Source organism: Egretta garzetta, unplaced genomic scaffold (genome assembly GCF_000687185.1).
Source record: "Egretta garzetta isolate BGI_Z169 unplaced genomic scaffold, ASM68718v1 scaffold306, whole genome shotgun sequence".
Classification (NCBI taxonomy): Eukaryota; Metazoa; Chordata; class Aves; order Pelecaniformes; family Ardeidae; genus Egretta; species Egretta garzetta.
Genome location: NW_009260131.1, coordinates 2,753,171 through 2,769,576, shown reverse-complemented (window position 1 = coordinate 2,769,576; position 16,406 = coordinate 2,753,171). Strand labels below are relative to the sequence as shown.

Genomic DNA, 16,406 nt, shown 5'->3' with positions numbered 1-16,406 from the left:
CTCCATTTCAAAAAACCAACCGCGACGGCGAGTTGTGTGCAGAAGAACAGAAAAGGCGATGTCCTAGCCGTACTTCATCTCAAGTCGTGACATATTTCATCTCAAATAACGACAAGGCAACACAGTTGGAACCGGGTTTATTGTCTTGCCATTCATTTGACACACGCCGTAAGGAATTAAACGTGCCGTAAGACAGCACTGCGTCCAGGGAAGCGACCTTCCCTTACAACCATCCTGCAAGCCCTTCTGGCCTATTGCTTTTGATTTTTCCTTGGCCGTCTCTTACAGCACAAACAACAGGAGTAGCAGGAATTAAAATCTGGATAGCGTTCCCGTATTCTTATTGCTCATTTAATTCTGTACCATTCCAATGAGTGTCGTGGATTTCCTAGAAGTTTTCTTCATCAAGCATTCTTATAGATGAAAAAATGCATTGTCGTCGTCAGGCTCATTGTCGTCATCAGGCTCATTGTCGTCATCAGGCTCATCGTCATCATCAGGCTCATCATCTTCATCAGGCTCATCATCTTCAGGCTCATCATCTTCAGGCTCTGCGTCCAAAATAATTGCCACTTCTGAAAATTTTACGCCTTTCAGTTCTTTTTCAGAGGCAGGCGTTACAGGATCAGGTGTTGAGGAAAAAGCTGACTCTTGATTTCCATGTGTCAGAAAGCAATCCTGCAAGAAAATGTAATGCAGATGAGGCAGAAAGCTACAAAGGGTAGAGTGTGGGCAAATTCTAAGCAGTAGAAGTCATATAACTTTTATACATATATATATATATATATATTCTGTCTCTGAAGCTTGCAAATGAAGCATTGGTTTTAAGGCTGGAAGTTTTAGGAGCAGCATGTGAGAACCCTTTACTGTACACATTCTGTAAAAGATGGAAGAGAGTCATCATTTCTGGGTCACAGAGGACTCCTCCTCCTAAGCAGGGACAAACAGCCTCTCCTCAAACATTTTTCATTACTTCGCATAAGATGGATTTTGGTTTGGGTGTTTGTGGGGTTTTTTTTAGTTCATCACAGGTTTACTTTTTTTGATAATTCTTCAGTTATTTGACAAATAACAAAATATCTTTCACCACATTCTTTGCAATTGCAAAGCTAATTACCTGCTTCGTTGCAAATTCTGCAGCGGGCTGGGCATCTACATTTCTAGGTTCGGCAGCTTTTTCAGGCACTACGTTTTCCTCGTGGTCACGGTTGCAATCTAACAGTAGTGTCTTGAGGTAATTGTACTTTTCATTGGCCTGAATTAAGTCTTTGTCAGCACCACCTCCTTTGGTGCCTTCCATATTGCTAAATGCTATTATTTCAGTTTTCCTGAAAGAGAGTTAAGAGAATTCATGACAGCTTGAGCTTGCAAATAGTTAAGTGACAAAAATCTTCGTGTCTCTCAAACTGAGAGCAGCATGTATGCTGATCTCAAAATTACTGGGATTTTACCCAGCTTCTTGTATCCTGAAGGGTTTTTTTTTCTGCATAAGGCTTAACAATTTGCTAAAGAGAAAGTAGGAATTTGCCCTTGTAATTTTTGATACAGGATTAAAAGGCATTAGCTTCCTTCAAGTGTAGGGTTTTTAACTTACAGTTATAAGGGTTCTAAAAAATCAACCCATCTGCTAGGGATTTTTTTTTATCCTATGTTACCAGAATAAACTAGTACCCCATCTTTTGATACACTGTTTTTTATAATTTTGTGATATCAGCGTTCTACTTACACGTTATCCAGGTGCTCTAGTTTCTCTAAGCTTCTCAGACTTCCATTTTCGACAGTCACACATGGATTATCAATACCCTCTATAATTTCAGCTTGCTTCTTAACCAAATAGTGTTCCTCATACTTTCTGAAAATGATGAATACATTAAAATAAAATTATTAATTCTTCTGAAAGATTGGCTTTCCAGTTGTTTTAAAAACAGAACATGAAGTATTTGTGTCAGAAGTTTAATACACGACATTTATTTTCAGTATTATTCTGGGAATTAGTTTGGAGTATTTCCTATATTTCTGTGCAATTGTTAGATTATGTATTGAATGGTAACAGGGTAAATACCCACTGCCCTCTTGGATATGTATTTGTTTTCCTCAGCTATATATGGCCCTGCTGCCACTTAAGTTGGCAGCAAAACGTCCCTTGATTTCAGCATTCATGGGGTTAGAGCAGACTTATGTGGGTATATTACAGACACTTGTGCCCTGCTTTAGAGCTAAAATTTCTGCGATCCACATTTCTCTGCTTTTAAAAGTACTTGTTTCTGCTGTTGCTGCGTGACAAATACAAGAAGAAACCAACCGTCAGTTCCGTGCACTGTGTCTAGCGTCTGCAGTACAATGCCAGGCATTTTGATTTATAGCAACTCTTAGGCAATACTCCATGCAAATATCAGTAATTTATCGGGTAAGTATTTTTCAAGTTGACATTTAAACTTATTAGTTGTCAGTCTAAATCACATAGTTAAAGTAAAACTATTTGTACCTTTTCCTTATTATAGTGAAAAGCACATATACCAGGCAGGCTATGAGGGTGCAGGCTAGCAGAACGCTGAGCACGATCGTTGCAATGAGTTCCGGAGTTGCTGAGTCTGCAGGAGCCTCTTCTATGGCAGCAGTAACAGACATTGAAAATACTTTTGCCAGTTCCATCTCAATGTTACTCTTCTGCTCCCTAAGTTTTCTGAAGATAGAAGAGTAAAATGCTGATGATTCATCAGACCTTTGTTTTGGCTTGAAGAGTAGTGAAGAAAACAACAGAATACCACTCCCTGCTCCACCAAGACCTTTTCTGAAGATTCAGGCATGTCACATCTTTCTTTCAGGAAAAAACTCTTGTTTTCTAGCCACCAGCCCTGCCGCTTATGAACTAAAATACTACAAAGTTCAGAAAATTGAACTTGAGAGGTCAGTGTCATCTAAATCCACATCAAGGAGGCCGCATACAGCCTTAAGGATACCGATAGCGCTTTCCTCAGAGAAAAAAATCTGTGGAGACTGCTCCCTGTGACCACCAACTCCATTACTAATATCTCCCACAAACAATTACTAGTTTAAGAGAGGTGTCGAGTCTAGAAATCGAGCATTTAAATAGCAGCTGCCCTTCATTGAATGTTTGTAAGAATATGCCTTCATACCACTGTCATGTTATGAAATAAATGTAAAATGCACCTAAAATGTAAGTTTTTAATCAACATTCTGCGATTCTGAAGTCGACATCTATTTTAATGATACTATTTCTCCTTCAGTTTTCTTTAAAACTGACCTTTAAATATATTTTGCACACTTCAACAGCCTTACTCATGTTTTTGACACTGAAAATTACCTTTCAATAAATAATGAAAGCTCTCTGAATTCTAAAAATTCCATTTAAGCCTTGAGATAAGCCTCAGATAAACTGTTATTTGATCTAAACCCATCCAGTCCGAGACATTAATAATTTTAAGGGAAACAAAACCTAGCTGCATAGCTCTGACACCCAGAAGACAGACCGTGCCATACAGACCTTTTTACATCTTCTGCAGATACCTCCTGGTTTGCCACATCAAAAGCAATAATTTTTACATAGGTTACATCAGTGCTGCTTCTTGCTTTTCTTTCAAACTCATTGGAATAGACACCAATGATGTATATATTCCATGCAAGTTCATTTTCCAGGACTCTGCCATAAGGTGAAGAAAAGGTTTTAAATTAACTGGGCAATGACAAATTACTCTGGAGATTAAATGATAGAAAAGTAGCATTTAATACACTTTGCAGATATTTAGTATTTTAATCTAAGCATGTAACAAAGCAGGATTATCATCAGCAAAGGAATTAAGCTATTTGCCTGATATCGTTGAGTGACTGAGTAGCAGAGGAAAAATAAAAAAAATCCAGTCCTTGTCTCTGACCAGCAAGCAAAAATACTTTTCATTAGCAGATGCTACATAACTTTTGTACATAGCTTGAAAATTCTTAGATGGGTGCTGTTAGCGTAACTGAACAGTTTATTAGAGAAAGGAGGGGTTAACAAACACTTATACCTAGATTTCATAACCAATATTGCATAGTACATCATATATTTAGTCACTATTTTCAAACCAACATATGGCTCATTTCACGCTTAACGTAATTTTTTATAAATACAGGCAGCAATACCTATAGAATATTATAAACAGCAAAGGTGTGTGTGTGGGGGGGGGAAATTCAGTCTCATAATCCTCATTATTTTCTCCTCCTTTTTCACTGAGATTTCCACACTGGATCAGACTATGGGCCAGTTAATCCATCATTCTGGTAGCAGTCAGGACCAGCTGCTTCAAAGAAAGTGGCAGAGCAGCTCTAGGGTTTCCATATAATTTTACCCACGAGAAACTGGTGCCAACGTCACAAACTCATTTTTCCATCCTTCAGAGTGATTTCCCCTCAAAAGCTCAGGACTCAATATTTCCAATGTAAATATATGTTTATGTATAATCAAACAAAAAAATCTTGTGCCTTCATTAACATGCCAAAAAGGCCAAAACATGTTTTGAACTGTAGTGGGGCCATCCACACATCGCTAGCGAATCCCCTAGCACCTCCTCAAGAAGCTCTGCTGCCGTGCTACAAGGGGGTTTCTTCTTTTGCAGCAAAGGTGGGTTTGGTTTGTGGCTTCTATCCTGTCTGTCTCCACATTTCTATCTTGAGCTGACCATCCATGAAAAACTTTATCCTAGGCTGTTAAAAATCAGAGAAACATTGAGGTGGGAAGAGACTTCTCCAAATCGTCTAGTCCAATGACCTCTTTGACATTTGTCAGCTCAGGCCAAAGCCTTACCAGGTAAAAACTGGTGGATTCCTGTGAATTCCTTCAAATTACTCCAAACTACATCAAGTTCAAGGCCTATCTTTTCACAGGCACTGGCTGTATCACTTCCCCTGTAGGCTGTCAGACCCGTGTCTCAAAAGGGGCTCTAAATCTGTCATTAGAGTATCAGCATAAGCTTCACAGTTTCAAAAATACCTTTTTACTTCAGCAATGTTTCTTTCAACAACATTGATCTTCTGATTAAGTACCACCACCACAATGTTGTTACTGGAACTGGAATCGATGGTTACCTAATAAATAAATAAATTCCATGTGAGTTTCTTTCTAAAGCATTTGTACCTCTCGTAGATAGACTTTCAGAATTAAAACCCCAAGCCCCAAAACCTCTGATATAAAATAATTGTCCTCTAAAAGTCAGGCTTCATGCCAACATATTTTTATGTGTCAACAGAAATGGCAACCTCTTAATTCCGGCCTGAAAGTATGTAGTAAATCCTGGTGTATTTCACAGTCTCACTGTGTGGTATTAGGCAATTTTTTTGTCATTACCAAACCTAGCCCTTCTTGTATACAGAGTTTTGACATGGAAGCAAATCGGGACTATAAATAGCAATCTTCCTTACATTGACTGTTGTCCGGGCTGTGAGTCTTCTTGTGCCATGGTCTGCAGCTTGGACTTCCAGATAAAATGTTCCAGCCTTTCCTGCTACAGAGACAGCAAAAATCTGCCCTGTATTTTCATCGATGTCAAATTCGTTCGTTTGATTATTCACTAAGCTGTACAGCAGAAGTCCGTTGTTGCCTGAATCTGGATCTGTGGCCTGGGTTTAAAAAAGGTGATTTGTCAAACTCAGCTTGTAGCTTTTGGGCTGCAGATAGCTCTTCAACCATAAAACTCCGCAGTTTCTATTTGTAAGGCTGGAGTATTTTAGGATAGTGCTGTCATGTTTTCCTCTTTGCATTAAACAAAGTGGGGCGCAAACTACCAGAATCAGACCAAGGGTATGAAAGGGGAAATGCATTTACCATAAAGTCTGGAGGATGCTACAGCTGCAAGCATAAAAGGAGCAGGCTAGAACCTAGGGATAACACCAGGCTTAGAAAAAGATGAGAACTGCTCTGTTTTCCCATCTGGGTCTGACAGATGACAAAGTGGTTAACAGTGCCAAAGAGAGAATGGTAATCTGTGCAGTATGTAATCCATAACAACAGCATGAGTCAGAACAGAGCGTATAGCTCTCCTGACAGACCCAGTGGTAGGACAGGTATGTACCAGTTCCCAAAACACCCCATCCTTCACCAGCATTGTGGCAAAGTGGGATGATGGGTAGAATCTGTCTCAAGCTTTCAAGAGCAGATTTAACAGCTCCTTTAACCCAGTTTAACTGTGGAATAAATCCAAATCTTTCAAAATATTTCTGTCCTCATGAAAAGCACAGAAAGATACTCTACCTGAACTGTAATAACCGGGTACTTGTACGGCACAGAGTTCGGTATCCGAGCAGAGTAGGCATTATTCAAAAATGCTGGCTCTTCATTTACATCCTGCACTGAGATTGTCAGCATTGCCACGTTTTGAGCAAACACACCTATTAAACAAACACAAGTTAACTGCAAAAAAAACATCAGCAAAGCACAACTTTCAAAGACCAGGTCAGGCTGGGGCTTTGCAGCAGTATCTCTGCTGCATGCGAGGAAGGGGGAGAAGAAAGGGAATGCAGCAGGGATGTGCCAGCAGGAAATTCATCCCACCCCTCCTGGGGCTTCAGCGAGAGCAGGCAGTTCAAGGCAAAAGGTGACAGTGCTGCTCCTCTGTCAGCCCTCTCCAGCTGTGCTGTACCAGGCAAGGGACCCGCTGGCTCCCTCCAGCTCCTGCTGAGGAGCCCAATGCCCAGCTACTCTATTCTTTCCCGAGACCACGGCAGGGCACCATGACGGTTTGCACCCTTGGAGGAAGGCTGCTGCTTTTCTTTGCACAACCTTGACCTTCAGCTTTTCATCTTTCACAGCAGACTTTTCAGTTACAGAGCATCACAATTCCTATACTGGGTTGCAAATACAGAAAACGTGTTCATTGCCCCTGATTTAAGCTGGAATGTCCTTCAAATCAAAAAGTTACCTGAACACTGGACTTCTGTGGCAGATAAGAGATTTTCATTTGCTTCAATTAAAATCACATACTGAGCAACTTCCTCATAGTTCAAATTAATTGCTGTTCTCAGCTGACCACTTTTTGGATCCAATCTAAAATGACCTGAAAGGAAAACCACGCACCTTCGTTGTTATAGCTACCTTTTCACTTGTATCCCTCCTACCTCTTGTGTCTTAGCTGCTCTTAGGATGTTTCCATGGGCCCTCTGCTCTTAAGAATGTGAAATGCAACACTACCACTGGCTCAGCAGCAAAAGCATCACTGCTGGGGTCCTGTCCCAGACCAAACAGGCCTTAAACATGTAAAGGAGCAACATACTTGGAAAACAGAATTGCAACCTCTTTCTTCACCGATTTGCAACTTTTCTGTCAGTTCCTAATTATTTCCTTTTTTCTGTGTGCAAATAGAACCACAGCTGCAAAAGCTGAAGGAGCCCGGATGCCCTAACATAGGCGCAAGTGCAAGGAAATGTTAGACTAAAAGTGATGGGCAGGGAGGAAGCTGCTTGCTAACAAACTTCTATTTTGGCTGCAGGAATCCTTTTTTTGACTACAGGAACCCATTTTCTGACAAGTTACCACCACCTGTTTAGCCAAAGAAGACTAACACAGTCCATGCTGAAGAGCTCTGAAAGAAATTCTTTGTGTACTTTCGTTTTTCAAAAAAATGACACAAGCTTTAATCCTTACTCTTCATCTCCTCATTTACATACAGCCACATCTGCCACACAAAAGACAGGTTGTTCTGTTATCTTAGCTAGTTTAAGTACTCACCTTTTTCATTGCCAGATAAAACTGTGTAATCAATTTGTTTTCCTAAAGTTTCAACCACAGCAAAAGCGTAAATGAAATAATCCACTCCCGTGTTTTCCAAAATGGAAATGCTAATATAGAAAATAAATGATAAATCATAATGTTAAATTTCCCAGCAGTTGTTGTCCTGGCAGGCTTTGAAATTAACTCTTTTAGAGCGAGTTCTCTGTGGAAAATCCTGCCCCCTCCCCTCTAGCTGTTTGCTAGAGCTGACTGACAGTCAGAGTGCAGTGCAAGCCCTACTTTTCTAGCCAGGCATTTGGTTAACCTTGAGTAAAGGCTAAGGAAGAATGCTTTGCTAGTGTGCACAGGAAAGGGACAAAGAGTTTGGCTTATACAAGCTGCACGATAAAGAAATAAAAGGCGATGCCTTGCATCATGTTCACAGAACCACAGGCATAGCAGAATTTCCTGGATGTTTTGTTTAAAAAAACCACAAAACTGATGTCCTTCCTTCTGCATGGAAGAATATGAAAATTAGCTTCAACTTTCAACTTTACTATGTTTTCCACTAGTTGGAGAGTATGTACCAATCATATAACTTAATATGAAAGCCTCACCTGATTTCACTCTTGTTAAACTGTGGAACAAATGGACGGTTGTCAAACACATGAAGAGTAATCATAGCAGTGTCATTTAAAGATGGAAAGCCTTTGTCCTTAGCCATCACTGTTAAATGGACCTCTCCAGATTGAGACAGGTTTCCAGTTGTAATTATTTTCCCCTTGTTCATATCTTCTATCAGGAAGAATGGGCTGAAGTTTTGATCCCGGAGGATGTAGTACTCAATAAGGCCATTTTGCTCCTGCCACGAAAGGAACACAACTTCGCGTAATTATTGCTTGCAGGACCACGTATTTCAGTGCCCCAAGTCCCATAGTACAGACTCATTGGAATCTCAGTATTTCCATGCTTAAATTGACAGAATGCCAGAGGCGTTTTAAATAACTAGAGAATCATGCTCAGAGCTACTTTGTGCTTAAGTTCTAATACAAAAGCAGCAGCAGGGGAAAGAACCAATAGCAAGAGCTATACACTCCCTCCCCCCCACCCCCCCAAATTAATTTTGATGTTCCAAGATCCAAAAAAAAATTCCCATAGCAATACTCAAGAAAACTACATGCACGGGGAGCACATTTTGAAGGGTAGGATAAACACTGAAACAAGAGATTTGACAATGTCTAAATATCTCCGGTGAATTTATTTAGAGAACGAAAACTTGAGGTTAGCGATGGTAAGGATGGGTGCCGATAAAAACATGAAGCAAAAGAAAATTCACAAGCAGTTGGCCAATTACGCAGCAAAAATGTGAAAAAGGGTCTCTAATGAAAATAAATTAAGGGCATGTGTAGAAGGGGACAGACAGAGTAGTGAGAGTGAGTCATCTAAAGGTGCGATGTCATCAAGAATAAGCCAAAGTCCCTTGGATCCTTTTCACACCCTGAGGAGAAGCACAGCCTCCCCACTGTAATGAGGGTGCGCCCTGTTCCTGCCTGCCACAGGAGAGTTGGACATGTTTTACTCTATGCACATCACCTCGCTGTCCTGAGACAAGCCATTTTGACAGACCCTTAGGGTTTGCTCTATGGCATTTTGCTCTGTATTTCTGAAAAGCATTGTATCCTTTTCTTCCGTGGCTCTGCGGCAGCAGGATCAAACCCTACCATGAACATCTGTTGTCACTAAGTAATCTGTGGATTTATGATTATTTCAGGAACAGGGAGGAACAGGACAAAGTCTAATAATTTCAGTGCTGGACTCTGCCCCAGAATCCTGAAAGGGTGGCACAGGGAGAATGAGTGCCCCTCTGCATGGCAGAGGACCAGTCATGTTACCTGAAGGGTAAGTTTCATTAGGGTCTCAATGCAGATCACAGAGTCTGGCAACTTTCATAAGCAATTTCACTTTTTATATAAAATAATGGAGAAGGACGATAAAAAAAAGGGGCCATTAGAGTATTTACAGCAATATACCACAGCTGCAGCTATTTTAACCAAAATTACACGTGAAGAAATAGGAAGGCACCTGCTACACCTATTCTGTTGTCGCTTCTAGATGTGTCATCTTTTAAATTATATAATTAGTAGTGATGTTGTCATGGTGATCTGGTTGACTACTGGATATCTCTGCCAGTGCTTGGATACTACACTTGATGGGTGCAGTACAGGTATATCAAACAAAATTACTTTAAAAGACGGGGACAGAGAGAATTTAGCTGGGGTACCATGCTTCAGAGGCAGTGGTAAGCAGACATTTCCACGTTCAAGCCAGCAATGTGATGTTTGGCTTTTACAGATTCTTCTACTTCAGAAGATCAAATAAGTTCACAGACACTAAATTGCTTCAGTCCTTGTATGTATACTTCTGAAAGGCAGGTACAATCCCATGTAATAAGGGGAAAAAATTAAGGCAAATATAGCTGAAGAAGCACGTTCAAAGACAGGGAGAACATCAGTGTCAAAGCAGAAACATCAAATGTCCTAATTTCCAATTCCCAATGCTGTTAGTCAACCAGAATTCACTTGCTGCTACATTTGGTATTTCATGCCTAGAGAATGAAGAAAAATATATTTGGGCTGCAGCTTAAAGCAGTGTCAAAATCAAACAGGAGTAGTTACCTGATCTTTGTCAGTAGCGCTCACAGTTATGACATGAGCACCTACAGGATTAATCATGTTTATAGAAGCGGAATAGGAATTCTGAGCAAATACTGGAGCATTATCGTTCACATCAATCACTAGAACAGTGACATGAGCAGTTGCCTAGAAAACAAAATGGGGTTTATTCAGTTTAGAATATTTAGAATGTCTTATTTAGCGATTTTTTTTGTTATTTGCATATGCAACACACAGTATAAATGAGACTTTCGAAAATGCTGTAGTAAAATAATTGTGTTAGGTTTAATTTTGTCAACTCAACATCAGAGATCACTACAGGATTTTAACATGAGAGGGGCAGGAACTCAATGTTGCAGTAGGATTCTACTTCTTGAAATGTATCTGAACGATTAAGACCAGGATGTATTTAGGAGTCCAACATGTTGCTGCTAGATGCAGTTAATGGAACCACACATGCCCAAGTTCTGTTAAATAAGTATGTAATACCTTTTCAAATAAAAGAAATACTGAAGAACTAGAACAATTCGCTGAAAATTACTTTTTCTCCCATGAAAAATTATCATGGCACTTACAGTACTAACAGCAGCAGGCAAGAATTCCAGTTCCCCAGCAGAGGTTAGTCTGCAAACAATTCAGGGTCAAATTCTACCATGCATGATTATGAAGCATTTCGACTAATTATGAAGTATAATACTACTCAGCATGGACAAAGGTCGCAAAAGTCTGACCCTAAACATGATTAGGTGACTAATTTATTCCGCACAATAAACATCTTTGATAGGTCTCCCTCCTGCTACTCCAAAATCCGCTCTGAATAGAAGAATGACTGTTCATTACAGTAACGGTCTCTTACCTGATGGAAAGGGGCAGATTTATTGTTGACTGCATTCACTGTAAGGCTGTAATTATTCATGGTTTCATAGTCTGGAGAGTTCTTTATCTTAATGTTGCCATGTATTTCATCTATTTCAAATAAATTTTCTCCACCACCTGAGAAACGTTTATAGAAGCGCTATCAATTAATACATCTTAGAAGCACATAATTAACTACACATTTAAATGATCTGTTTACTTGTGTCTTGAGCTCATTAAAACATTTTTTTAAATATCATATAGACCATGTAGAAGAAAAACAGAAAATATTTTGAGTGGATGAGCGTTTGAAATGTGAGCCAACAGAATGGGTTGATGAGTTTTGCAGATCCATCTGCCATACTCAGAAAGTAATAGTGCTTGAGGCACACAAATGATGACGGCAGCACATTGGAGTTCTGGGGTGAATCTCTGGAAGCAAGTTCCTCCAAGCCTGTGCAACTCTTAGAGGGGATCAGAGGTGTTCCCAGGCACTTTGACAGTCTTCTGACCTTCTGTATGTTCAGTCTCATGTTTGCTGGTGGCAACAGTCGTGAAGCACTGTAACAAGTCAGTGCTCCTGCCAAGATCTCTAAGAGGAGATGTCAGTGGATTTATTCCGTCTCTAATGAAGGTGGACTGAGTGGCACACAGGTCTAAAGAGAAATCTGTTTGACTGCCAAAAGACCTGGCAGTGACTTTTACTGGCCACCCTTGTTCAAAGCCACCTCAAAGTTTATATGCATATTGGAAATAAAAGACTCTAAAATCATATAAGCTGTATACACATCACTCTTGATGGTCCATACAACAAACAACTATTTCAACTCCTGCAGGCTGTGGTTCAGAAGGGTCTCAATCTCCACCTCTGTCAGATTAAAGGGCAGTGGCAAAAGGCACACTCTTCCCAACTGTGATGCCATCAGCTACCACAGTTAAATGTGATAGGAGGCATGAATCAGAGCTCTCAGTCACTGCAGTTGACAAGCTGGCACATTAATGTAAAATGAAATTGAAGGCACTTTATATTAATAGCCTGGACAGAGATCTGAGGTAGCAGAGTAGGTGACCTGCTGCCTGTTGCAGCATTTCTGCTGCAGAGGTAAAGGCGTCCAGCGCAAGGGTAAAGACGACAGCTCTCCAGCAGCCCTCATCAGTGAATCAGGTCCCTGACACTCTTGTGATACCATTTACATCTGCTCCTAGCAGCTGTGAAACGCTCACAGTCCACAGGCTGAGGCGAGGCTTAATTTAGCATCATTTAATACCTGGCACAGGCACAATGGTTTCTACAAGGCAGGGCTGAATTCAGCCCTAGACCCTTATTCCTCATTCAAGATACCTACAGGCACTTTTTTCATCAAAATTACTCCCGCTAATTGCAGCTATGGCAGTCAAGTAGCTAAAGAATTTTTCTTTTAAAGCTGATTTTTAACAGAATTAAGAGTCTCACGAAAAGCACAACACTGTACTTCCTGCAAAAGAAGTTCCTAGCCAATCAGTTTGAAAGCTATATGAGCATAAATTAGTAAAATACCAAAACCAGGTGAAAGTGAACCTTCCTGGTTTATGTGGAAAGGGGTTAGGAAATAGCACACATAATGCTATTTATGTTTGGAACAGTAGAGACGACAAAGTGATAGTTGTTCCAGTGCAGTGAGAGAATTCCTTGTTACCTGTAAGGCTATATAGAACAAAGGCATTGTCTCCTGTGTCTCTGTCCGTTGCCGTGATTTTTCCAACTATTAATCCCACAGGCGCGTTTTCATTTACACTGAATACAGTCACTGGATCAAAGACAGGTGGCCAGTCGTTAACATCAACAATCTTTATGACAACTGTGCAGTAACCTCTTTTTTTCTCAGGGATTCCATCATCTTCAGCATATATCACAACCTGTAAGTTGCACAATTATTAATAATGAGAAGTCATATAAATAGGTACTTGTGTAAGGATCAAAAAATCTGCGTGAATTTTAAACTTTGGAGTATTCTTAGAAATGTAAATTCAAATTCTGAGTTCACCTTAAAATTATTAATGAAACATAAGGACTATTTTGTCAATAAAAAAATCTTTCTGTATAGAACCAACAAATTCACTAATATTTTTGCTTGAAGCAAAGTAAGATCATAAAAAATATCCAGCAGTGGCAGAAACAATAAAGAAGATTAACAGAGAACTGTGTCTGTGAGATGTCAGTCCAGTACAGATGCAAGCAAACAGACAACACTGAATACATGAGCTGTCATTTTGAACTTAGTTATTCATGTGCTGATGTGTTTGAGAGTTTGTAGGGCAGGTGAACAATGAGTTTTGCTTGAATTTCATTATAATCTAAAGGCAGTGTCTTGCTTTAATAATGCATCACATCTTGACATGTCCATATTCTAAAACAATGCATAAAATGTTCAAGCAATATCAAGCTAAACAAAAAGTGTGACCTGTTATCCAAGGGAAAGATAAAGAGTTCTGGATAACGAAAAGACTTAAGAATGTAAAGCAAACCTGATACTCTGTAGGTTCATCTTCATAATCAAAGGGGGCAGTGGAATAAAGAATTCCAGTTGCTTCATCTATCCTGAATTTTAGTCTATCTCCATTGAGAATGCCGTATGTTAAGAAACCATTTCTACCTGTATCACTGTCCTGAGCTTTCAGCTGGACAATCTGAGTAGCAGGCAAATTCTGCGGATGAAGAACAGATTGAGGCTGTCAAGGACCTTGGTTAGCTGGAATTTCTTGAATTATGTGAAAGGAGGAAAGTAATGGATACCACATATCTTTACCACAGTATACATATTTTAAAATCAAAGTATACAATTTGTTCAGCACAGTAAGATAATATCTTGTTTTCTCTAATTTACAGAAAAGAACTATTTACCCCCATGTCTCTACCTACAGCAGCAATCTTCAGGAAGAAAAATCACCACAATTTCAAACAGGCCGAATGTTAACCTCAAGCAACTGACTTGCTGTTGAGGAATTATTGATGTTTAATAGCCTCTACTCCTATGAAACTCAATGGATGTTCTCAACTTCAAAATCATGTTTCTTTCTGAACTCTATTTGGCTAATAATTACTCTTTTAAAAAAAAAAAAAATCTATGTCTTCCTTTTTAAAAATGTTATTTGCATTAAGATTGACAGTAAATATCAGTGTTTCGCTTGCACGGCCATTTGAGACCTGATCTAAAGTTATTTGTTCCAACAGTGCATCCAGCAATTCCTACTGTTTAAATCTTTCACAAGGAAATCAATTTTTAAGGTTGGGAAATGTGATTCTAACTCTTCTCCATTAAACTGACTGGGAACATTAAAAATAGCTATGACAATTAAACCTGTATTTAGCTCAATGTTAGAAATGGACTAGATTGGAAATCAGTTGTCAGTATGAATCAGCTGGCAATCTCAAAGGCAAGGTATATGCTATATAAAATATAAACACAATCAATGTGCTTCTTTTTAAACATGTCGCTAGCAGATTAAAGCGCGAAACGTGTTGTTTGAAAATTGAAGAGTGAAATGTTAAGCTAGATGCTTTTGCATAATTAAGTGCTGTGGCTTCTTTTGCAGGCTATCATAACATAACAGCCACAGACTAAAACCTGGCCTGTTAGTGTCAGGAAGAATCACAACAGATAATACATGTGCAAGAGGAGAAATATTTCTTAATTAGAGACTTCTGCCTGCTACTTCTCTGTATGAAGTTCCATTACAAAAGGCTGAGAGAGTCTATGAGGTGCCTAGCACATCCACTAGATTGTGAATGCACATGAATATTTTCTGTGTCCAAATATGCAAGATGGAGTGACTGTTTTTCCTTTGTGGAGTCCCTTATTAGTAAAAGATTCACTTTTCCTTCAATATGTCCACATTTCTAAACCATTCTCTATATGTATTGGGATTTTCAGCTTGAAATAAACCTTAAAACATCATATGGCAGAACAGAATGGTTAAGCCTGTCCAGTTCCAGGATGTTTACTCGGATACTCACCAAAATATTTTTTTATCATTATTCTGAGGGTTTATTTTTGTGATTCATTTTGGATGACATTTTCTTACCTCTTCCAATCTTTTTTCTAGTAGAGAAGATGGGAAAACTGGAGGGAAATCATTTTCATCGATAACATCCACAATCACAGAAACTTCATTAAATATGTGAGGATTAGACGAATCTGTTGCTTGTACGTTGAAAGTGACTGGAAAATCTTCCAGTTTCAAATTCTTTCTTGTTCTTACAATACCAGTGGATGAATTGATAATGAAATACCCTGTTTAAGAAAAAACAGCAATTATTCTGTTTATGATTTTATTACTTAAAACTGAAGATATGAACCCCTCAATCCAAACTATACATTATGTATATGAATATCATATGTTACAGTATTCTTCAAAGAACAAAATAAAAATTCAACATGGATTTGCAAGAATATCAGATGTATCCAGGGCTGTAATTAACAAAAACAAGTAATTCAGGAGGTCAGATGGGAACCAAAGGGGAATAGTTCACCCCACCACTCTCCAGTCTGAAGGTCTTCACCTTCCTCTGAAAGAGTAAGAAATTATTTCTCCCTGTTTCAGTCAGAAGTGATTTTATTTCCTATGAAGTCCTATTCTTACTGAAGATGAGGAATTCTTCAAATAAATTGCAGGAGACCACAACTTCATACAAAACATTTTACAGAAAAATACCATAAAGTGGCTATGTTTGATGATACGATAAAATCAGCTCTATGTTTAGTAAAAAAAGACACATGACAAAGGACTGATCCAGCTGATCCCATGTAAGCCTACTCTACACATTCAAGTTTGTTAAGAAAATGTTGCTGAGTTAGTTTTTCTACCAGTAGTCTTCATGCTGAATTAGGTATTCTTTCCCCAGCTGCTGTAACTTTATGCCTGATCAGGTACCACCTGATCTTCCTGTAGCAGACATAAAAAAGCAGGCAGCTGGTGCAGCCAGCTCTGTATCATGTGGCTCTAGCTAATCTGACAGAAATTCAATCATGTGCCCACACCTGATCCATATCAAATGTGTACATCTGGTTGATATATTTCCAGTATTATAGGCTGTAGAACTCAGATAAAAGAAAAAGGAGAGAAAGAAGAAACAATCCGAGAGCTAAGCGCTCTGCAGCACTAGTTGTTTAACACACCCTCTCCCTTGTTATTTCACATAA

General features: G+C 39.2%; 1 protein-coding gene across 1 annotated transcript; it reads right to left on the bottom strand.

Moving 5' to 3' along the window:
* Positions 1-6: 6 nt before the first annotated feature.
* On the bottom strand, positions 7-10,436 carry LOC118452552 (desmocollin-2-like). Its single transcript, XM_035896987.1, has 12 exons — positions 10,375-10,436; positions 8,317-8,561; positions 7,718-7,827; positions 6,912-7,046; positions 6,245-6,381; positions 5,416-5,613; positions 4,988-5,082; positions 3,506-3,661; positions 2,486-2,683; positions 1,727-1,852; positions 1,118-1,328; positions 7-678 (listed from the first exon to the last, which is right to left on the bottom strand). Exons 1-12 carry the CDS (start codon positions 10,429-10,431, stop codon positions 415-417), a joined length of 1,932 nt encoding a protein of 643 aa, XP_035752880.1. The 5' UTR covers positions 10,432-10,436; the 3' UTR covers positions 7-414.
* Positions 10,437-16,406: the final 5,970 nt, after the last annotated feature.

Coding starts and splice junctions, on each gene's coding strand:
- LOC118452552 (XM_035896987.1), bottom strand. CDS start 10,431: ATGATTAATCCTGTAGGTGCTCATGTCATAACTGTGAGCGCTACTGAC. Junction 5,083..5,415: donor CAGCCCGGACAACAGTCAAT/GTAAGGAAGATT, acceptor TTTATTTATTAG/GTAACCATCGATTCCAGTTC. Junction 3,662..4,987: donor AACATTGCTGAAGTAAAAAG/GTATTTTTGAAA, acceptor ACCTTATGGCAG/AGTCCTGGAAAATGAACTTG.